Source organism: Erythrolamprus reginae, chromosome 1 (genome assembly GCF_031021105.1).
Source record: "Erythrolamprus reginae isolate rEryReg1 chromosome 1, rEryReg1.hap1, whole genome shotgun sequence".
Lineage (NCBI taxonomy): Eukaryota > Metazoa > Chordata > Lepidosauria > Squamata > Dipsadidae > Erythrolamprus > Erythrolamprus reginae.
Window position 1 is genome coordinate 314,388,686 of NC_091950.1, and position 25,052 is coordinate 314,413,737.

The window sequence follows — 25,052 nt, forward strand, 5'->3', positions numbered from 1 at the left end:
GATGGTGTTTTTACTTCCGCATCGCTACTTCGCGAAAACCCGCTCGTTGCGGGGGCTCCTGGAACGGAACCCTCGCAACGAGCGGGGGATCACTGTACATAGAAGTCTGACGGCAGAAAAAGACCTCGTGGTCCATCTAGTCTGCCCTTATACTATTTTCTGTATTTTATCTTAGGATGGATATATGTTTATCCCAGGCATGTTTAAATTCAGTTACTGTGGATTTATCTACCACGTCTGCTGGAAGTTTGTTCCAAGGATCTACTACTCTTTCAGTAAAATAATATTTCTCATGTTGCTTTTGATCTTTCCCCCAACTAACTTCAGATTGTGTCCCCTTGTTCTTGTGTTCACTTTCCTATTAAAAATACTTCTCTCCTGAACCTTATTTAACCCTTTAACATATTTAAATGTTTTGATGATGTCCCCCCTTTTCCTTCTGTCCTCCAGACTATACAGATTGAGTTCATTAAGTCTTTCCTGATACGTTTTATGCTTAAGACCTTCCACCATTCTTGGACAGCGTTCCTAGATGGAGGCTTATAACTGTTAGGTAGGATAAGCCAGTGACCATCTTTTTCTGTGACGGTACTTAACTACCTGGATTTTTGAATAATGGCTAATAGTGCAGTCCAGGAGTAGGTTCTAACTTACCTTGCAAAATCAGTTTATAAAATACGTGCATACATACACACATGCATATATATTAGACCCTCCTCTGCATTTCAGGATGGTTTTATTAGTTTGTTCATTTTCATTAAAAACATTACTTAAGTAGAAGTACTTCTGTTTATTTTTTAAAAGCTACTTCTTATCTAGTTCTGCTTTATTTCTTTGATCAGGTATTGGGTCTAGTTCTAAACATCATATTTCATGGGTTATGGAAAATTTAGAAGACAAATATAATAGTTGAAATGATGTCATATGAAAGATCTGTTCTCTGTCATTTGGAGTTCAGGACAATGAATAGATTAAAGTTTTAGGAAGGCAGAGTGCAACTGAATGTTTTGTAATATTAAGAGTAGTTTGGCGATAGAATCAGTTTCCCAGACAGCCATCTGTTAGGGATGCTTTTGTATTCCTGCATTGAGCAGGGGATGAGTCAGTACCTAAATTATCCCTTCTTATTTTATTATTTATGTTTATACCTATTTAAATATATATATTGTTCAAAAGGAGATAGTAATAATGGTGGATAACCTATTTATGTTTTTAAATCCAGAAAATGTTTTTGGAGGGCATGTTCATCATTAGAGTTGAGAAAGTAGAGAATTATTTTGAGAAATATTTCTGTGTCCTAAATAATCATAAAGCACTCTCTAATTTACTGTGCATGGCAGACCATTCTGCAAAGATGTTTTCTTACAAGATATATAACAATCTTCAAAAATTTTGCAAACCTGTTTCCTAACTTTCCCATCCAAATGCCCTATAATCAGGTTGAAACTTGTTCTAAAAGGTGATTTGGTTAGTGCTTTGATGTTTGGATAGGCCTTAGTTTAGTTCTCTCTTTATAATCTGAACCAAACATTGCATTAACATGCTACAGTAAAATAAGGCATATTGAAGTGAATTTGCCTAAAAAAATCACTTACTGTATTTTTCGGAGTATAAGATGCACCAGAGTATAAGACACATCTTATTTTGGGGGTTGGAAAATAGGGGGGGAAATCTAGTTACATTGTTTCCCCGAAAATAAGACGTACCCCGAAAGTAAGGCATGTCAGAGGTTTTGCAGAATTTGCTAATATAAGGCACCCCCCCCCCCCAAAAAAAATAAGGCGTAGTCAAGTTTACATACGGTATGGTGGAAAAACATATGGTACCATTCAAAGCTGTTCATAGCGGTACTGTAATAATGTGGCGTCCCCTGCTGGACCCTTCCATCGCTTTGTACCGTCCAGTACAGCAGACACAGTCTCACCACCATTACAGTCTCCACTACAGTGTGTAGACTGTAGTTCCTCTGGTGGCCGGAAGCTGCAATAGTGGGAGTATACTGTTGTACCATATAAGTGCCGTCGTTTGTGTGGGTGGGTGCCATACTGACAGGTACCGTACTGTAATCAGTGTACACTTTCTTTGGGGGTGTCAGCTTTTCTGCCCGTGGATTTGTCTTATTTGAGAAATATAAGGCACCCCCTGAAAATAAGATGTAGCACAACTTTTGGAGCAAAAATTTATATAACACAGTGTCTTATTTTCGGGGAAACACGGTACCAGGTATTCATCTATCTAGCATTCTTAGTCTGATCAGGTTCAGCACATTATCTTATCTCCTGGTTAGGGTTGGAAAAAAAAACTTATTTGGAGGGAATAGCAATGAAAACAAGTCTTCAAAGACTTAGGGCTCCAAAAACCCTTTGGAGTAGCAATGAAAAAAATCCTGCAAGTCAAAAGGATCATTAGCACTTGATTGGGGCTGAAAAAAACCTTTTTCAGAGGGAGTAGCAATGAAAGCAAGCCTGCAAGCCAGGAAGGGCCAGAAAAATCATTAGCCTCTTGTTAGGGCTGGGGAAAATAGTTTAGGAAAAAAAGCTACATTCAGAGTTTAAGACGCACCCAAATTTTCAGCCTCTTTTGGAGGAAGGGAGATGAGATGTGTTTTATAATCCAAAAAATATGGTACATTGGTGGGGAATTTCTAATTGTCATGATCCTGCATAACTGTTATGTAATTTTTCTCATGTAACTTGTTCTTCTGAGTTATTTTAAAAAATATGCTTCCTGTTAAGTTTCTGTTTTGATGCGCCTTATATAGAGACTGGCTGAGTTTTAAATGTTTACTTTGCCTTTTCATTTCAGTATCCTAGGGACAGTTTAGAGCAAATTATAACCATAAAACAGGAAGCAATGTAAGAATTTCTATAAATAATTTTGACAACTTATCAAATTAAAGTCCTGATCAACATAACTAACCAAATAACTACAACAAGTCTCTAATTTTTGCTTTTAAAGAAGGATGCTGAGACCTTGCTTGAAAAAGTAGTGCATCATGAGATTAAAAAATACCATGGAATGAACTGCCTCAAAGAATATCTATTTTAATAGTGACAGTTCCTGAGTTATAGTTCATTGGAAGTTCTTGGTAGATCTCCAGAGACCACCCAATCAAGAGCATTTATTTATTTATTTATTTATTTATTTATTTATTTATTTATCTATCTATCTATCTATCTATCTATCTATCTATCTATCTATCTACTTACTTACTTACTTACTTACTTACTTACTTACACAATGAGAGTTTTAGTGGGTATATATGCTGTAATCCAACTATGGAGGGATCCTGAGATGCCATAGGATTTGAGTTTTAGGAGTAGTTTGTCGTGGACCACTGACTCAAAGGCTTTGCAGAAGTCGATATAAATTGCATCTATAGATTTCCCTTGATCTAAATGAGTTGTCCATATATTTTTGCAGTGGAGCAGCTGCAGGTTGCAGGATAGTTTTTTTCTGAAACCAAATTGTTTGTTAGAGAGCAAATTATTAGTTTCTAGATGGAGAGTAGTTGATTTGTTTATAGTTGATTTCATGACTTTGCATGGGACGCAGCATAATGAAATTGGTCTGTAGTTATCGACAAGAAAGGGGTCTCCTTTTTTGAAGATGGGGATGACCATTGCTTTTGACCATAGCTTAGGAAGTGTGCTGGTTCTGAAGGATTTTTCAAAAATTATGCTTAGTGGTTCAGCTATGGCAGAAGAGAGCTTTTTTATGAAGTAAGCACATAGACCATCTAGTCCGACTGATAGAGAAGGTTTAAGGTCATGTAATGCTTTTTCAACTCGGTCTTCAGTGAAGTCTACTTGGGTTAGGTGGTTGAGGGTGTTTGAGGTGCGATTGATTAAATTGGGGGATGAGCCATTGCTGTTAACAAAGATAAAGCCAAAGAAAGAGTTGAGGAGGTTGGCTTTGGATGAATCATCATGGTATTCATGATGATTCCGACATGGCCTGGTCCAATTTTCAAACAAAATTTTAACCAAAAAAATAAACTTTATTGAGGAAAACCCCCAAACAGATTGGTATTCTTTTCTTAGAATGAAGTAAACTAAGTCTTATGATATCATGCAATTCAACATATTCTCAAAAACCTTTGTAGAAAATTGGGCTACTTTAATTTTTTATTGTTGTTGTTAAAATATACTTGGAAACATAATGAAATTTGTAGCAGTAGAAGCCTCAGATAAATTTTATGACTAATTTGCTGTCTTTGTTAATTTAACTTTATTTAAGGATTGGTCTTCTGTTGGTAATGCTTGTAGTAGAAAGAAAGAAAGAAAGAAAGAAAGAAAGAAAGAAAGAAAGAAAGAAAGAAAGAAAACTGAGTGCTAAATAGACTAATGCAAATAAATCATAGTGTGTAGTGCATCCTCCAAGCTCATTCATGTACTATATTAATATTTACCTAAGCTCTTGCTATTTAAATAAATAAGTAAATAAACACATTTCAGCTGCTGTAGAGCTTATCAACTGGATGACAGCATTATACAGATGTATCTGTAGAAGGACCTCAAATTGATACGGATTTAATGAAACAGCAATTTGAACCCCCTAGCTTTTCTCATTCATCTCTCAAGTGCATCAACAGAGAGATTTTGGTTAAGAAGGAAAATACTGCCAGCAACCTTTCCTTTCCCCCCACCTCCTGTTCTCTGTGCCAAATATCTGCAGCTTTTCTCTTCCATTGCGCTGATCAGACAAGATACTTTATATGAATTGCTTCATTTTATTTTTATTTTATTTTTTTCTCACATAACCTGGCAGCACCTATAAGCAGGCAGCGAGGTCTTTAATTGTTATGATAAGGCCGTGATGGTGAACCTATGGTACTTGTGCCACAGTTAGCATGCAGTGTCCTTTCTGTGGGCACATGAGCCATTGACCTAGTTCAGCTCCACCACGCATGCTGGTTGTTGCGTCTCTAGTATCCAGGGGCAAACACATGCGGGGGAGGGGATCATGTGTGCATGCACGGGGTGTGTGGTGCATGTGTGGCCCCCATTTGCGTATGTGCAGGAGTGTGGTGTGTATGTGCTTTGTTGCATAAAGAGGAATTGCTATATGGTTATGTTGGGTTTATTCTCTATCAATAAATATCTAAGTTACATCTAAACACTACTTCACTAGTAATGTATTGTTATATTATTAAATAAGTATAAATCACTGTTAATGATTATTGTATTTCAGCTGTATATATATATAGATGTCCTTTTTTCTGGAAAAATACCTTGATGATTCTTGTGTCTTGTGATTCCAGTTATGATTTGCATGGATCCCTATGTGTTATATTTTATTTCCCAGATACTAAGTATTTTCTGTTATCATTTTAAGGTTGAACCTGTGATACTGAAAGTACCACTTTAGTAAGTGCCGAATAAATAGGCAATGAAATGAATATATCTTTAACTTTATTGTTATGTTTTGCTGTTTGATAGCAAAATTTGCTTTGTAATCTTAATTTCTAGGATCTTCACACCACTTGTATGTAGCCCATTTGTAGTATGGTAACTTGATTTAAAAATTGTTACCCAACAATGTAACACTTTGCCCAATTGAAGGTTACAAACAGACAGGAAACTTTTAGTAGTACTGTACTGTATATAGACTAGACCAGTGATTTTCAACCTTTTTTGAGCCGCGGCACATTTATTTACATTTACAAAACCATGGGGCACATTGAGGGGGGGGGGGGCTAAAAAAAAGTTTGGACAAAAAAATTCTCTCTCTCTCCCTCCCTCCCTTTCGCTCTCTTTCTCTCTCCCTCCCTCTTTCTCTCTCTTCCTTTTCCCCCCTCTCTCTCCATCCCTTTCTTTCTCTTTTCCTTCTTTCCTCTTTTTTGCTCTTTCTCTCTCCCACCTTCCCTCCCTCCCTCTCTTTCTCTCTCTCTTTCTTTCTCTCTCTTGCTCTGTTGTTTTCTTTCTCTCTCTTGCTTGCTTTCCCTCTCTTTCTCTCTCTTTCTTTCTCTCATTTTCTTTCTCTCTCTGAGCTTCGCGGCACACCTGACCATGTCTCGCGGCACACTAGTGTGCCACGGCACACTGGTTGAAAAACACTGGACTAGACAACCCATGACTTGTTAGGCAGTGATGGGCTCCTATGGGTACGGTCAGGTACACAGAACTGGTAGAAATTTTTTTCTTTTTTTTTCTTTTTTCCCCTTCTGGGATCTGGATATGTTTTTCCTATCGCAGTAAATGAGGTGTGCATAATTTTAGAAGAGCTGTGCGTGCGTGTGCGTGTACATACACATACAGTTTATATAGTAGGTAATGTATATTTTTGTGTGCCTGTGTGTAATATGTATGTACACATATAGCATATATACATAGAATTAAATAGTATATTTTGGATATTTATTTTGGATATTTATTTATTTATTTATTAGATTTGTATGCCGCCCCTCTCCATAGACTATTCAGTAATAGTAAATAGATAGAGAAATTGTTTCTCTTTGAGGCAAGGAGAAACCAGGCACCCTAACCCTAGCCCAAACTCTTGACGTGAGTGATCGAGTTGGCCACCTTTAAGCCAGTCACATGACCTTTAAGCCAACCCTGGCCACATGATCATCAAGCCACTCTCACCTGGTCATATGACTGGCAAGCCACACCCATAAAATAAGCCATGCCCACATTGTGGTAGTAAATTTTTTTGCAGCCTTTCACTGTTGTTAGGTTGTTCCAAAGATATTTCCTTACCTAAACAGGAAAACAAAACAGGGCAAAAAAGCAGGGACAGTGAGAGTGACTTCCAACTTCTCCCCAGCTTCCTCATTAACTTTCCATATGAAAAGCTGGCAGGGTTGGAAATGATGATTGTGTGACAGTTATGGCACTAAAGCAGCCACAATTTTGCCATATTTCAATCCCACGGGAGTAATGGATTTTGTAATTTTGGATGCATTCTTTAAGATTGCCCTTTTGAGATGGGCAGATAGATGAAAAGATAAGATAAAAGAGAACCTCTAAATACTATATATATATTTGTGGGGGAAAAGTATTCTGCAGATAACTGATCATTTTGTTTCCTTTCTGTACCCCTTTTTAGTTCTGCATTTTATGAAATACAGTTACAAAAATTGCAATTTTGATACTGTATTTCTTCATTAACCCATAATGTTTAAATATATTCCTAGCTTTTAACTAAGTTTTCATTTTTTCCAGTCAAATAAATTTTAATTTTATGGTTTAAGAACTGTTAAAGGAAATCAACTTAATAAGTAGATGCTTAGCTGAAGCATGTAAAAAATCAAATGTGCTTCTTTCATGTGAAAACATAATGAATAACACATAATTTGCCATTTATTAATGGATTCCTCAACCATTACCTGCACTCTACTTAATGATAGCTTATGAGTAGTAATAGGATTATATTTCTTCCAAAAAAGGAAAATCAAATTATCAGCCACTGAAATACTGTAGATTTAATATTTGAATGTTGCTTTCAAATGTCCATCTTTTCTTTTTGCTGTATCCCGACAATGTTTGGTATTATCTTTTGACCATGATGACAATTTTGTCTTTCCACCTGGCATAATTATGCTGAAAATATATTTAACTACAAAGGTTGTACTTTGAGATTCTCACCTCTGAAAAGTTTAGAGTCTTGCCAGCTTCTCTATTGAATTGTAAGACCACAGGGATGTGCAAGAACACTTATACATGGGCAAGAACTTTTATTATGCCAGAGAGATCCAATTTGTCGTCCCATCTGCAACCATAGCTGCTCACTTTGTGATTTGCAGCCCAACCTACCTCACGGTATTGTTGTGAAACAATATAGGAAATTGTTGCACTATGTAGGTATGTGCCTTGAGATCTTGAACAAAGATGAGAGCCAGTTTGGTCTAGTGCAGGGCTGTCAAACTCCCAACCCGCGGGCCACATTTGTCATGCGGTGGCCACGCCCACACCTGGTCTAAGGAAGGGGAATAAAGGCCTGATAGGTCATGTGATGCTGCCGTGATGAAGTGAGTTTGATACCACTGGTCTAGTGGTTAAGGCACTTGGCTAGAATGCAGGAGACCACGAGTTCAGGAATGAAAGCCATCTGAGAAACCTTGGGCCAGTCACTCTCAGCCCAATTTACCTCACAAGGTTGTTGTTGTATGGGAAATATAGGATGACAAACAGGTGTTGGATATGTTAACTGCTTTGAGGTATTTGTAAAAATAATAAAAGCAGGATATAAACAAACTAACAAATGAAATTGAGATATAGATATTTGTATGTGTATGTTTATATACTAGAGATGGGACACATAAAGGAATAAAAATATCCAGGCTTTCCTCATGAACTTTAAAGTTGTTGCTTCTTTAAAAGCCACAGGATGAATTAATTCCTTGCTGCTGCATTGGGGGGGACGGGGGGGTGGAGGAATATTCCAGACTGACTGGGAAACTGTTAAAGAATATTGAAAATAAAAGATAATGTAGCCCTGAATCAGCCAGAGCTTCCCCAAATGTCATACTTTTGGGAATCATGGGATGTAGATTTTGTAGACATTCTATAAGATTCAAAAAAATTGCATTGACATCCTTCAGTCTCGAAAGACCATGGTATCAGGCTCTGATGCTAAAAAAAAAATAGATTTTTCATTTTATATAGATTCAAAAAAATTGGGTCCTAGAAGGCACAATTTCTCCCAAGTAAAGATCATGAAACAGGAGTTTTAGTAATATACAGATATTGTATATAAATAGCAAAACACCCTTCTTTCTGAGAATGTTTAGCAAAGTCTACTACAAAGCATTCGTAGGTAAATGAAAGGAGGCTGTTGACCTTCATTTGCTTCTCTTTGAAAATTAGCTTATTGGGAAACTATAAATTTCATCTGCTCTCTAGTATTAAGAGTGTCTAGAGAGGGCTGTTGCCATAGCACATCCATTGTGTAGCCATCATTCTAACCAGGTAATTTGTGGAAAATTTAATCAAGTTGACTTAAACAAACCTAATTGTGTGGCCTCTAGTGTTTGCTGTACACCTGAGTTGTTCCTATGTCGAATTTTTTGTAGTTGGCTGGTTTTTTAAGCCTTCTTGATAACCACTTCAGTAGCAAAACCTGCAGCATGTGTATAGCATTGCGCATTATTCTTTGTAGTCATGACATCTATGCAGGAAAGAATACAAAGGGACCCAGGGAGAGGTTGAAATGAGAGGGTAAAAAGAATGGTAATGGAAATATATCTAAGTGTATATAACTGGGTAAAGTCAAGAGAAAGATGTTATCCCAACAGAAATAACTGAAAATTATATTGAATAGAAATTAAGTACTGCAGTAACAACTTTTTGGATTGTATAAATATTTCAAAACAAATAATTTAAAAAGAACTTAATACCAGGAGTCTTTGTCTTATGGCCACAATTGAGCTCAAAATTTCTGTTGCTAAGTAAGGCATTTGTTAAGTGGATTTTGCTCCATTTTATGACCTTCCTTGCCAAGGTTGTTAAGTGAATCTGACCTCCCCATTAACTTTGCTTGTCAGAAGATCAGAAAAGGTGATCACATAAGCCCAGGACAACCATCATAAATATGAGCCATTTGCCAAGCATCTGAATTTTTTGTCCTGCTGCAACAAGTGTGAAAAATGGAAAGTCACTTTTTCCTATGCCATTGTTGTTTATTACAGTTAAAATACAGCTTTGAATTTTAAGTTTCAGAACTTTCAGTAAGCAAAATTCCTTAAGACTGTGAAGAATTTTCTTTAAAAGATGTGAGAATGCATCGTTGATTCTAAAGAAATTAGGCCCTTCTACATTGTAAGGTAGAACAAAAATAGACAATTTTTCCTGAAAATTCTCTGCCCATTTCTCTCTGATGGAAGATAATAGTACTCCTTAAGTTAGGTGTCTTTCTTTAGATGATTTCTTTATTGCATATCTACTTCCCATAGATGTCATAGTGTGCCAGGGAGGGCAAAATGTCTGTAATGTCCTTCGTCAACTTTAGCTCATAGGAGGGTAAGCTGTCTCTTACTCTAATGAATTCTGTAGCCAAAATTGGTCTTTTCACTATGGGAAAAAAAATTGCAAGTTGCTTTGATAATGGAGTATACAGTATACATTTGTAATCTTCAGAATATAGCAAGTCTTTTATTTGTTTGTTTGTTTGTTCATTCATTCATTCATTCATTCATTCATTCATTCATTCATTCATTCATTCAATTTTTATGCCGCCCTTCTCCTTAGACTCAGGGCGGATTACAACATGTTAGCAATAGCACTTTTTTAACAGAGCTAGGCTATTGCCCCCACAATCCGGGTCCTCATTTTACCCAACTCGGAAGGATGGAAGGCTGAGTCATCCTTGAGCCGGTGATGAGATTTGAACCGCTGACCTTCAGATCTACAAGTCAGCTTCAGTGGCCTTCAGTACAGCACTCTATCTGCTGCGCCACCCTGGCTCAGTTCATTTTATCTAAAATCTATCTAGAATAATGTATTGACTCATGTACAAGAAGGAAAAGGAATATTGGAAAAAGTTGCTTTTTGAAATTTCAGTGTTAAGGAATCAAATGTACATTAAACTAAGTCGTAATGCGTTTGGTTGCCTTTTTGGCTTTGCAAGATTAATGATTTCCTCAAGGGATAAATCAAGCTATAATGCTACTCCAGGTAGACTATCCCATTCTTTATATATTGTCAGCTGGCCAGTATCTATGTGCTGATAGTCATACAGATTCCTCTGCTGCCTTAAATTACTGAAATAATTCAACACCTTTGACAGAATACAGGCAAGAGCCAAATTCAATATTCTTATTTAATTCTTGACATCTCCAGAGGGGAAGGGGGAGACAAAAAAGAGAACTTGAACTATGAAGTGTAATTCACCAGAGAGACAAACTCTCAGCAATAGTTAACTGTCAGACGGATGGTCTAACAACACATATAAATTGTCATATGTGAATTGTTTACGGAATAAACAATCTTCACATTATTGTTTTGCAGATTGTCCCAATGGAAGATAATTCTGTCAGCTTTTTTGACCACAATTTCCATACTGAAGTGAAGGAAATGCTTTCTTAATGAATTTCTTAATGAAAGGGCTTATTTATGCAGATGAAGCAAGAGACCTGTGGCAATAGGATTAATTATGTTTTTAAAGTAGATGGCTTTGGTTTTTTAAAAGCATCTGGCAGTTTCAAGCATGCCATCAGTGGCCTTTCAATTACCATAATTGCATTCTTGTTTCCATCTATAGATTTTGGGATTTCTCCAAGCCTGATCCTCTGCTCGAAACTGTGGAGCATCATACGGAGTTTACTTGTGGAGTAGATTTAAGTTTGCATGATTTGGGTCAGGTAAGAAAATAAGAGAACTCAATTTTTTTAATGTGAATGTAAGCCCAGTTGAAATATGAATTATGCGTAGCGGCTCTTTTGAAATCTGCAAATTTAAGTAAGAATACACAAAAATAAAACAATAGAGTCAACCAGCAACAAATTCCTTCAGTCATCTGTCAGTCAGCAATCCATGCTGCCCTAAAAGTTTTAACTCATTCAGCATCAATCGTATACCATTGTAAAGACAACTGAGCTTAAAAAAAATTGAATAATTGTGTTTTCTTTTTCCTTGCTACTTTTTTGTCATTTTTACTGAGTGCTGAAGTATTTATTTACTTTCCCCTTTTATAGAGGAAGAGTTTTACTTTTATATAATTCCTTCTTTTCCTTTTCTTCAACTTCCAAAGATCTTGACATTCTTGGCATCCTTTATTAATTTCAGCTGATTCTAAATGTTGCCTTTTTTATGCTATTTCTACAATCTAGACTACTGTATATAATGGTTTTTTTAATGATTTATGTCTCTTTTCAACACCTCTGCATGTCCTTTGTGACTTTCAGATTTTCACTAAGCCTTTCTCATTATAATTTCTTCCAGTGATGTTTTCCATATAGTAAAACAAGTTACCAGAGTTTGGTACATGGATGAGATTTATGTCACGATGCCTCCACAAAATAATAAATTAAATCTACAGTATTTTTCAGAGTATTAGACACACTTAGATTTTACAGGTGGAAAACAAGGAAAAATGTATTCTGAACCAAATGGTGTAGTAATATTTTATTTACCGGTAATAAAATACCAGTGTAGCAGAATATCTTTTACAAACCTGTATACTATTTAAGACCATGTACACTTTTTACAAACTTCAAACTTGACAGCTTTAACACTTGTGGACTTCAACTCCCAGAATTCCTCCTCCAGTCATGCTAGCTCAGGAATGGGAGTTGAAGTCCACAAGTCTTAAAGTTGTCAAGTTTGAAGACCCTTGCATTCCTATCCCCTAAACCAGGGATCTTCAAACTTGACAGCTTTAAGACTAGTGGACTTCAATTCCCAGAATTCCTCCTCCAGTCATGCTAGATGGGGTAATTAGAAGGCAAATAGAGCTCTGCTTTTATAAAAAATGGGCCATTTTTGCCCATTCTTTCACAAAAATGGGGTGGGCAAAGGGTCTAAGAAGCCTGTAGAGAAATTTCTGGGTGCTGGAGATGGCAAAAATGTCTGTGCCATTCAACAGCATATTCTGGTCCTTCAACTTAAATTGGCAGAAAAATCAGCTTCGGTCATTCTCATTATGAAGCCATTTCTTTGACTTCATCCCACATTTATCTGCTAATATGTTGTTGTTTTTAAATGTTAACCAATGTATTTATATATTTTAATTGTGTTCTCGGAAAATAGTGTTTGTTTTTCAACTTGTTTTATGGGACAGATGTAATATCGGTTCCATGAATCATTGTACCTTGAAAGAAATGCAAGCATTTATCAGGTTATGTTCCCTGCAGGTTTGTTAGCTATCACTAAATATAAGAGGAAAAAATGAAATCACATTCTATTTGTTGTGCCAATTCTGCAAACATTCTTGAGGCTGTAGCAAAATAATAGGATCAACAAAATGAAAAATACTGAATCCTATATTTCAAGTATGTCAACACTCCCCCCCCCAAAAAATAAATAAATAAGTAAATCGCATTAAACATACTGTATCGAGAGAGATCAGATCAGGAAATAATGGGTTTTACAATATTTGTTTCCGATAATCCCTTAAATTAATCTTTACTAAATTTACAAATCTACATGCTGTTCACAAGTATTAGTATCAGGCAACACTTTATAACAAAAGTTGTCAGCTTTTCTATGGTTTCAGGATGAATATTAATAGGAATTACATTTGAAACTGGATAAGGAAATGAGGGCTTTTACATAGGTTATTTTGCTGTTAAAAAGAATATAATTAGTGGCAAGTTTAAACTTTATATAACCATGCTGTTGATATTTAGCAATGCACTATGGTGGGAGTTCCTTAAAACCGAGAGTTTTGGCTGGTTCACAAAGTCACCTCTTTTTAAAAAAAAATAGGATGGTAGACACCAAGATCTTTATTTATTTAATTTATTTATTGGATTTGTATGCCGCCCTTCTCCGTAGACTCGGGGCGGCTAACAACAGTAATTAAAACAGCATATAACAATCCAATATTAAAACAGTTAAAAACCCTTATTATAAAACCAAACATACATACAGACAGACATATCATGCATAAAATTGTAAAGGCCTAGAGGGAAAGAGTATCTCAGTTCCCCCATGCCTGGCGACAGAGGTGGGTTTTAAGAAGCTTATGAAAGGCAAGGAGGGTGAGGGCAATTCTAATCTCTGGGGGGAGTTGGTTCCAGAGGGCCGGGACCGCCACAGAGAAAGCTCTTCTCCTGGGTCCCGCCAAGCGACATTGTTTAGTTGACGGGACTCGGAGAAGACCCACTCTGTGGGACCTATAATATCCTTAATGTTAATATATTGTACTAAAATGACCACATTAATTATCTCAATAAAATATAATTGTATATAGTCCTGCACATACTTGTTATGTTTGGAAAAGATCGGTCTTTTAAAAAACTTCTCCATTTAAAATTTTAATCAGATTTAGGGCTATGTTTGAATATCTCAAGCTTTGGGTTTTTCCCCCTCCTCTTTCCCCCAAAGTCTTCTATGTTGATCAAATATATAGATTTTTTAAAAGTTCAAACATTTGTTGAAAACATGTAAGAGGCAGGGTACTTTCGAGCTCTCATTAACAGTAGCATATTTTTAAATCGTATGTGGGTGGTACAGCTCTTCTGAGATATTTTTTTTCTTACAAACATTTTGCTAGCATTGAAACATCATTTGAATTTTTACATGGCATTATTTTACTCCTCTAAATTGAATGGTTGAAAAGTTCCAGCCCTTGCTTTAATGCCAAATTCATTTCTTTACTTGATTGAATATATTACTTTGAAGATATAAAGAAGTAGGAAAGTATTGCTCAAAGCACAAAGGTCTTAAGATTAGGGTATTTTGGCTCTGCTTGAGTAATAAGGCTAGATAGTGTTCCACTCAAATGTGAAGAAAGAAATGGCAGTCTGAGGTTCTTTTCTCTATTTCTATGCCTAGTTATCATCTAGTCTTTCACACTACGAATGCTAGGCTCACATATGTAAATGAAAGCTTTCTGCTGAGCAAGACTTTCTGTAGCTCTTGTCTGCCTGAGAACAGGATTAGGTACTTTGAATAAGCAGAAAGAACATTGTGAAAGTTCTTTGAAGTATGAATTATAGTTCAGTTTTTTTAATTATACTGTTGCCATTTCCCAAAAGGAAAGCATAATAAGATTTTTTTTTCTTAAGTGCTGAAGGATGAGATACTTACAAATACTGTATACATATGTTGCCGTTTGGAAATCATATTGTCGAAAAGCTTCTTTGAGATTAAAATTTAAGTTAAAGGTTAGAATCTTTGCATTGCCATTCCTTTCCGGTGGTAATCATTGGTCTTAGTTGAGAGCAGAACTGCAGCCCTACCGGTAAGTGGTGAGTTGCCTGAAGTATTTCATGCTCCAGCCCTGTTTGAAAGATTATTTTGAGAAGAGCCTTTGTTAGTGAAGTTGAAATTAAACTGACTGTATTTATGAACTGAAAACCAGAGTTTTCAGAATATGTGAATGATGCAGAACTTTTTAATAACACTGTAAAGCCTTTTAATCGATTGTAATGCCTTTTAACTTTGTATCTATCCAAAGGAGATGAGCTTTTACCAAGGAGACTTTTGAAGATGGGGTTAGGTCAGTGCTTCTCAAATAGTGGGGCGTGCCATCCCTGGGGGGGGGGGCACAGAACAATGCCAGGGTGTGCATGTGACCCCAGAGAACATGCATGATCCCTCTTGATCGATTTCCCTGGACAGAGAGTGTTTTCCCAGTTGCAGGTTACTCCAAGCCCGGAAGAGAAGGCGGCCAGGTGGCAGCAGAGGTTCTTGTTGTTCTCAGTAGATATAAACGGCGTAGCAAACCTGCTGCTGGACAAGGAGGAGTATCCTCTGCAGCTGGACGAAAGCTTCGAACGACATCCTAAAGCCTCCTTCCAGTCCATTCGCTGTGAATATCCGGCAGAGGCAGCGCTGCCAGGCCAGGCCGGGGATCCCAAAACATCGGCTTGATTAAGCTGTCCTGGCCCCATGTCAAAAGAGGGCCCTAACCACGGTAGCTTATGCCTGCCTAACCGAAAACAGGCTCCACTAAGTTCAGTGTGACTTGCTCCCAGGTAAGTGTAGGTAGAGCAGCCTTCCCCAGCCAATAGTTTCCTTGCAGCTTATAATAAGTAAAATAATAAATATTAACACTACAATTCTATTGGGGCCCAGTTCAGAGAGTTGGGCGGTGCAAAATGTTTACTTCTTCCTAGATGGGTGGAGGGGGGGGTATAACAGAAAATAATTGAGAAGCACTGGGTTAGGTGGACTTTTGAAATGAGACAGAAGGTGGTTTTATATTTGCAGAATACAGACAGCCATTGTTTAAAGGGAAGAGAGGAAAAGTTCTTCTGCTTCCATTAGGGGATTTTGGAAATACAAGTGAGAAGTACAGCTATAAGCACCTCCTATTGTATTTTTTGGAGTAAAAGACACACCGGAGCATAAGATGCACCTAGTTTTAGAGAAGGAAAACAAGGGAAAAAGTATTCTGAATCAAATGGCGTAGTAATATATTGTTTATACCAGTGTAGCAGAATATGTTTACAAACATGTATACTTTTTACAACTATGTACCCTTTTTTTACAAACTTTAAATTTGACAACTTTGTGGACTTCAACTCCCAGAAATCCTCCTTCCGGCATGCTAGATGGGGTAATTAGAAGGCAAAAACACTCCTGTTTTATGCCCATTTTTTTCAAAGTTTGGGAAGCCTGCAGAGCAATCCTAGGGGGTGGAGCAAGGCAAAAATGTTCCCATTTTTCATCCACTTTTTTGCAAAAACGGTTGCTTTCCCCAACCCCTAGGAGCGCTTTGCAGGCTTCCCAAGCCCTCTGCGCACCCAATTTTTGTGAAAAACGGGCCCATTTTTTCGCAAAAATCAGACACAGGGATGGGGCTTCAGGAGGCCAAAAATGGTTGTACTCGATGTATAAAATGCACCAACATTTCCACCCTCTTTTAGGGGGAGTATAAGATGGGTTTTATAATTTGAAAAATACGGTATATTTTAAAGTTCACAAGATTAAAAACCACTGCTATATCTTGCAGGCACTCGATTTCACTCTCTGTACATATTTATCTTCTTTTCCCTATCCGGTTTATTTTACACCTAACCCCATCCTCATCTTGTTTTTTTCTTATGTCTCTTTCTTATGTCTCTTTAGCCATCCCTTGGTCACATGTGTCCCACAAGAATGTCTATTCAAAATGTAATAGATATAAAGAGCATTACTAATGAACAAAAAATCAAGATTTTTCATCATAATTAAATTGAACATAGGAGAATACCTTTTGTCAACCTGCATACATGCCAGGTTCATTCTTACCTTGTTTTTCGAGGTGTGAAAGGAAGCTTAATTCATTTGTTGCAAATTCATTTGCCAGAGGACTGCCATAACCCAGTAACAGAGTATATAATGCCCTGCCATGGGACATTCTGACCCTGAAATAAATTATTCTAATTTTGGGTGTTGAACATATTTAGGAAGTAGTCCATCTTTGAAGTGGCTTGGCTCTTGTCTTCTGATCATTGTCAGAATGACATATTTCAGGATTTAACTGTTTGTGGGGAACTCGGTGACATGTTTGGTGATTGGAATTCCCTGTTCCAAAGGTTGAAGGTTCTGTGACAAAGTGTACTGCATCTCTTTGTGTAGTAGTAACATCCAGCTTCCAAGTGAGCAGCCACTCTTCTGCTTTGTATTGCTCTTAGAATTTTCCTTTAAGCAAGACTATTGGAAACTTTTTACTGGAAGGCTTTAAAAGGGAAAAAATATATTATACTGTCTTGCTTGATAGGATAGGAAATCATTCCAGGAAATGTACAGAGGTGTTATCTATTTAACTGGTTGTGGTTCTTACTATTTTGTTTCATAGTCAAGGATGCAAAAAGATAAAATAAAGGTGGGTTCTATAAAATATGTATTATTCATTTTTAGCACCTTTCTTGCTGCTTTTGTTCATTGAGTGATATGAGAAAAAAATTAATGCATCTAAATCTCACTGGGTTTAGATTCTTTACCATTTTTAGCCTTGGGCAAGCATTTGTTTATTTTATATGAAGAGGCAATTTGGGAAAATAAACTTATAAAGTCAAAATGGTATTTACTCATGCATGTTGCTAAGATATCAGCAGTATTTGAGAAAAAAATCTCTCTCTCTCTCTCTCTCTCTCTCTCACACACACACACACACACACACACACACACATAGAAAATAGAAAAGAAATATTGGTATATTATTATGCTACATATTTTGACCGCAGTGAGAATATGCCTGGCATAAAATTGGAAACATGCTGACATACCATCCAACAGTATAACTATCAAAAAAGTTTTGGAATCTGCAGAATCAGATACGTTGATGATAGAATTAAACCAGAAAGAGGACTCGGAATATTTTGAAGTTTGGAATTTATTTTATAACTGGTTGGAAAGGAAGAATAGAAAGAAAAAAGATGTATAAATATATGTATTGATATTTAGTTAAAAAAATGACTATAGGACTCTATAAGTTTGGATATAACAGATAGATATATTTATAAATCTATTAATAAATATATCTATCTGTTATATCCAAACTTATAGAGTTTGGACATAAATCTACTTACAGAGAAAAACTGTAAAGGAAATACAATTTATAAGATTTATATATCAATGAAAATTTAATGTTAAAACAATTTACCGTAGAAGTACCTAGGAGATTTTATATTTGTAAATGTATTTGTTTTGTTTGATGTGTTTTATATTTTGTATTTTTAATATATTTTTAATAAAAACTTTTTAAAAAAATAGCCAAAATTTAAAATATATGCTGACATACTTCACAATTGTCTTAGAGAAACATGTAGAAATTATGACCGAAGAAAATTGAAGTTAATTTTGCCACTTTTTCACAATAATATTAAAATTACTTAAATTTGGCTCCATTCACAACCAAGACTGCATTTGGTACACTATGGTACATGTGTAAAAATATACTGAACAGCCCTTCGAAGCAAACCAAAAGCCCTTTATAGAATCACAATACATGAGGTGATATCTATGGAAAGCTCTGCAAAACGTAACTAGTGGTGCTTAATTTAACATGTTCCTGTGATACCCATTTTTTTAAAAATAGAAATAAAATATATTTATGATAGCCCATGTATAATATGCTAATTAAAAAGTTCCTGATTGTAATTATGCAATGCAAAGTCAATTAATTCATAATAATTTGTTAAGCAAACCACAATTTCTGAAACATAAGCAATCTATTAACCAGTCTTTAATCCTTTTAACAGCTGATTAGTAATTATAAATTCTGAATGTTATTTAGAAATCCACATAGCTAAATCATAATGGCTTAATTATAATAATTATAATGGCTCTTCACTGGAACTTGCCTGTCTTCTAATCAGTTCCTTCCTACCTACTGAAGGACTTGAAGGCTGGTTTGTAGATAAACTAGGTTATATATAGTAATGGTGCTGAAATACATTATATTTATGGTATAGAAGGGGATGTAACCTCTGTATTAGTACATTGGATGAGAAATATTATTGTTTCTATTTGTTTGGACATAACCTATGCGACCTAACCACTGTGTTTTGTTGTTCTGAGTTTATTTCATTTGTAAACCAGCTGAACCCTCATTTGCCCTTACTATACAAGCACTAACACTGCTGGCTAAAGTTACTCATAAATAAGTTCTAGCAAAATGAAACGAACATAACTAATTTAAAATTCAAGGACTAGAGAGGAGTAAAATTATGATTGACAGACCTCAGACAGGAATCTGAAACAACTCCAGAATCCTAAATCCATACTTCAAGTAATCTAATTTATTCTATCCAGACAGCTATAGACTACATAGCAAAAAACAGTGTGTAATCATATTTCATGGCTGATGAAATAAATGGCAGAAGCATTTGTTTGTTTAGCTCTGGTTGTCCTCAAGTACACTGCTCAAAAAAATAAAGGGAACAACACAATATAACATCAAACTTCTATGAAATCTAACTGTCCACTTAGGAAGCAACACTGATTAACAATCAATTTCACATGCTGTTGTGCATATTCAACTTTGTACAGAACAAAGTATTCAGTGAGAATATTTCATTCGTTCAGATCGAGGATGTGTTGAGTGCTCCCTTCATTTTTTGAGCAGAATATTTTTCAGAATTAAGGGCAGTTTTTCCAAAGTCTAATGTTCTACTTCTGCTTTCATTATCCAATTCACTATTTGACATGGAATCTATAAGTCTGTATTTCTCCCACATGCAAAAGGACAAATGTATTTATCAAATACGTTAGATCTAGGGAGTTTTGCTAATATAATGGCAAACATTACCTTTGAATTAGGACATCTGATAACATAATTTAAATTAAATGGTGTATTCATGTTGGCGGGACCCAGGAGAAGAACCTTCTCTGTGGCGGCCCCGACCCTCTGGAACCAGCTTCCCCCCCCCCAGAGATCAGAACTGCCCCCACCCTCCTTGCCTTTCGTAAAGTTCTTAAGACCCATCTCTGCCGTCAGGCATGGGGGAATTGAGACATCTCCCCCGGGCCTATACAGTTTATACATGGTATGTTTGTGTGTATGCTTGCTTTTAATAATGGGGTTTTTAGTGTTTTTTAAATTATTAGATTTGTTCTTACATTGTCTTTGTTATTGTTGTGAGCCGCCCCGAGTCTACGGAGAGACATAATAATAATAATAATAATAATAATAATAATAATAATAATGATGATGATGTTTTAAAGATGCTGAGTGGAATCCAGATTTCATGCTATCTGGGTAACATAAAAGCTTTTAGGCATCTTTCAAATGAATTTTCCATTAAAGCCAGTTGGGGTTTAAGGCATCAGGCTGGAAAGTTGGAAACCATGTGTACTGGCCCTGCCTTGGGCACAAAGCCAATTGGGTGAGTTTGGACCTGCCATTTTCTCTTAGTCTGAGGAAGAAGCCAATGGAAAAATTCTTCAGAAAAATTGCAGGGATTTGTTTCTAGTCTCTGAAAAATGGGCACAGTTGAATAGAAAAAAAACATTTTTTTAAGGGATTGGTTGATGATTACATTTCAAGAGTTCACAGAATATTAACTCAATTTATCAAAGTAATTTATCTTATTTGCTCCCCCCCCCCCTAGTTACATTTATATTCTTTCTATGTACTATCAGTGACAGATCTGGACTGAATTAAGCAAAAGGTTTTCAGCAGCCTGCCTTGTGTAAATTGTGTTTGCTTTTCCTAAGATAGGTTGAAATTTTGATTACATACTTGATATTCAGAAATTGCTATGTGACATTAATTAAGACAATCTCAGGTGAAAAGTCCCCAGGGATTTTGCAGATGGTATTCTATTTATTGTTTCCTCTTGGCAGTTGAGTGTTTGTTTTGTGAACTCTAAATGTGCTGTCTGCAGGTGTAGTCTACTGTGGGTGATCATTAGAGAGCTATCAGTCAACGGAGAAAAGAAATCATGAATAGAAAACTAGAAAGGCTGCATCACACAGTTATTTATGTTTTAACATTGGACCTTTTTTCTCAGCAAACTGTAATTAATTGAATAGAAGTTCAGTGAAAATAAAATCTTTGTTTTGTACTTTTGAAAATGTAGTAAATAAATTGGGAAACTAGTTTGGGTTTAGAGTAATATAACATATGGCTGCAATTATTGCAAGTTTTGTTAATGTTGTAACATCTTTTGACACATAGATAGTTAAGATTGATTGATTGATTGATTGATTGGATTTATATGCCACCCTTCTCCAAGGACTCAGGGTGGCTCACAACAATTAACTTGAGCCAACTACAAAGGTTTTTTTTCTTTTAAAAAAATCTAATTTATATGCTCATCTTTTTGTTGTTATACAGTATATGTCTTTGTATGCTACAGAAGCTTAATTGCATTACCACATTTAATGTGTTTAAGTTCTTTTTAAGCAGTGCATTTTTTCTGAAACTAATTCTAATTTACTTTGGAATAATTTAATATAAATTGTGAGCTTTATTTATTTTAGAATATTATTATATACATTTACAAACTGTTAAAAGTCTACTGATATAATAAAAATGATTAAATCATCACTACACACTATAAAAGTAGTAAAATCAATTTCTGGAAAATCTTCTGAATTTTTCTTTTGTATTCAATATGTCTCACCTAACTAAACTTAAATTAAGTTTTTAACTGTTTTGGACCACTTGACAGTGTAATGTTATGTTTACTTATGGTTAGTTAGTTTTTGTTTAAAATATTTAAATATATAGTTAGTTTTAAATATTTATCTAAATATTTATCTAAATGACACAAATGAAAATATTTAGAATGCAATTTTGTTATTTGTTTATCCAAAATTGTTTTAAACTTTGTGTGTTGGCTTGATACTTAGTAGTATTGCAGGGGCAAAATTACCACTGCAAACTTATAAATTATATTACATGAATATTTTTTGAATGCATATTATTTCTTGTCCTAAATTGTGTTTGTTCTCCATAGGTGGCTGACTGTGCTTGGGATGAAACTGTGAAGACCTATTATCCATCTTCATTGTTGGTTCCTGCATAGAAAGATTTCTTAATTGCAAAGAACTGATTTATTAGAAATTATTTCTGTTTTTCTTGGCCATCTGCCATATTATGCCTTACTAACAATATTAGATTTTAATAGATCTGAATGATATTTTGGAATATCAACTAAATTATTTTGAAAAAGTTATTCATTGCGTATTTTTCTTTTTTGTACCATTTTGTTCTTTTCTGAACGTTTATACTGATCAGCTTCTGACAACCTGATATTATCTAGTTGTGTATCTTACCAATACAGTTTCCATCAACCAGCTTACCAAAGATGGTGGGAAGTATAATACAACTCAACTGGAAGATGCTAAGTTGTCAACAAACATCCCTAACAAGAAAGCATTACTCTCTGGAGCTCAATCTAGTCATATGTGCGATACTACTTGTGAAATATGACAATGAGCTTTAATGTATTTGTGTACATCCATATTAATACAGTCTGGTTTTCACCAACCATATCCATTAAAAAATATAATTGATAGAAATGTGGGAGTAAAATTGGTTTTCCTCTCCTTGATCAGAAATGAAGAAAAAGCCCAAGATTCCAAAGCAGCCAAATGTGTAGCCTACTGGCGAGTTGACATCAGTGCCAATTGTAACTGGTAGAAGAGTCACATTTTCAGAACTCAACTTCCCTTATAAACTCCATTTTTTTGCTCTCTGCCAATATACAGTACCGTATATAGTTTTATTGGCCATGACCTTTTATGCTGCTCATTAATCATGTTGAATAAAGTTCATGAGAAGCTGTTTGAGCAGCCAGTTTGTCTGGAATAGAGTTAAATGGAGTTGAGCAGAGCTGAGAATCTGTGCCTGTCCAGATAGCAGCATTGATCAATGAGACTTGATTTTGGTGCTCTTAACATGAATACAAGATTTTTCATTATACTGTATGATGGAGCTTGTTGTTCGGTGTCTGCAAATCATAGAGGGAGCTTGCCATTTAAATAGTTTTATGCACATTTTAAAATTTGAGTAGTTATGATTGCTAATGTTTCGTCCCTAGGTACAAATTTCAACACATATTTGCTGCTGTAGAGACTTGTTCTTGCTTTGTTCAATTTTTAATTTGATTAATTATATGCCATTAGTTGATGTCAACTTTTAGCAACTATGTAGGCCTTCACATCTTAGGTGACCCTGCTGAAATTACAGTGGAACCCCGACATAAGAGCTGCTCTACTTAAGAGCAACTCGAGATAAGAGCTGGGAGGGGAGAGATATTTTTGTTCTACTTACAAGCCCAAATTCGAGATACAAGCGCCAAGGAGCTGTCTCCTGAAGCCAAACGCTAACTTCCGCGTTCGGCTTCAGGAGACAGCTGCGAAGCGGCGCGCGTGTTTTAAAAGGTTGCAGCCGGCCTGGGGGGCTCGGGAGGGGGGGTGCTTGCAGCTTTCTTTCTTGCTCTTTTTCTTTCTCTCTTTTACCTTCCCTTCCTCTATTTCTTCTTTTCTTTCTCCTTCCCACCTTCTTCCCTCCCTCCCTCCCTTCACTCATTCCTCTCTTACTCTCCCCTTTCATAAGTTTCCTTGCTTCCTTCCTCTGTTCCTGTCTCTTCCCCCTTTCTTTCTTTCTTTCTTTCTTTCTTTCTTTCTTGCTTTTTCTTTCTCTCTTTTACCTTCCCTTCCTCTATTTCTTCTTTTCTTTCTCCTTCCCACCTTCTTCCCTCCCTCCCTCCCTTCACTCATTCCTCTCTTACTCTCCCCTTTCATAAGTTTCCTTGCTTCCTTCCTCTGTTCCTGTCCCTTCCCTCTTTCCTTCCTTCCTTCCCACCCTCCGTCCATTCATTCACCCATTCCTCTCTTGATCGCTTAAAGCCGGTCCCTGGTGCAAAAAGGGTTGGGGACCTCTGTCCTACAGGATTGGGTGGCAGAGAAGTTGAACATATGTAAATTTAAAAGTTTAAGAAAGTTTACAAGTTAAGTGAAAGAAACTTCATTATTCATTTATATGTACATGTACATTTCTTCATTAAAAACATGTCTTTCTGCATAATTTAGACTAACTTTGTGAGTTTTTTGAGGGCTGGAACCAATTAAAATTATTTACATTAATTCCTATGGGGAAAAGTCGTTCGAGATAAGAGCTGCTCGACTTAAGAGCCCAGGTCCGGAACGAATTAAACTCGTATCTCGAGGTACCACTGTATATATTTTTGATATATACTTCTATATACTATTGTGGTGCAGTGGTTAGAATGCAGTATTGCAGGCTAATATTTCTGACTGCCAGCAGTTCGAGTCTCATTAGCTTAAGGTTGACTCAGTATTCCATCCTTTTGAGGTCAGTAAAATGAGAACCCAGATTATTGAGGATGATATGCTGACTCTGTAAAACTGCTTAGAGGGCTATAAAGCACTGTGAGGCAGTATAGAAGTCTAAGTGTTATTGCTATTTCTGTCTTTCTTTGCTTGATCCTTTCATGAATACTCCTCTGCCCCAATGGCACATCATATTAAGAGATGGGGCTTAGTTTCTATATAGGTTTTCAAATAATAATTCATATTTTTGGAGCAAGAGAAAAATAATTATCATAGATTTGGTTTAATTGCTTCATAGATTTGGTTTAATTGCTGATTTATTTTGACCCACAAGCATCCAGCACACTTGTTTATAATTATTGTAAAGGATAGATAAAATATAAGTATTTCTAGAAACAAAGTTAATACAAATAGTTAATATGCATGTAAGGATTAAAAAGGCACAATTTTGTGAAAAATGTTTCAGATCTTCAAAACTAAAATTAGATTACTATATAAATTTTATGTAAAATATAAATGCTTTTGTGTTTTTAAAAAGATTGCAGGAGATTGAAGTGTCACAAACGCTTGTAAATTTTTTCAGCCAAGAAATTGCATAGAAATATAAAATTATTGCCTGTAGCTATTATAATGCTGAAATACAAGTACCTATTTCCAGTATTAACATCACTTCCTTTTATCTCTTTCTCATGGAACATTATATAAACA

At 35.8% G+C, this 25,052-nt stretch overlaps 1 protein-coding gene across 1 annotated transcript in view; it reads left to right on the forward strand.

Moving 5' to 3' along the window:
- PEX7 (peroxisomal biogenesis factor 7) overlaps positions 1–24,075 on the forward strand; it is a 60,678-nt gene extending 36,603 nt beyond the window's left edge. Inside the window, exons 9-10 of the mRNA XM_070739886.1 lie at positions 11,206–11,305; positions 22,004–24,075. Coding sequence (XP_070595987.1) covers positions 11,206–11,305; positions 22,004–22,072 — 169 coding nt within the window. The 3' untranslated portion in view covers positions 22,073–24,075. The remainder of the gene's footprint in view (positions 1–11,205; positions 11,306–22,003) is intronic.
- The last annotated feature ends 977 nt before the right edge of the window (positions 24,076–25,052 follow it).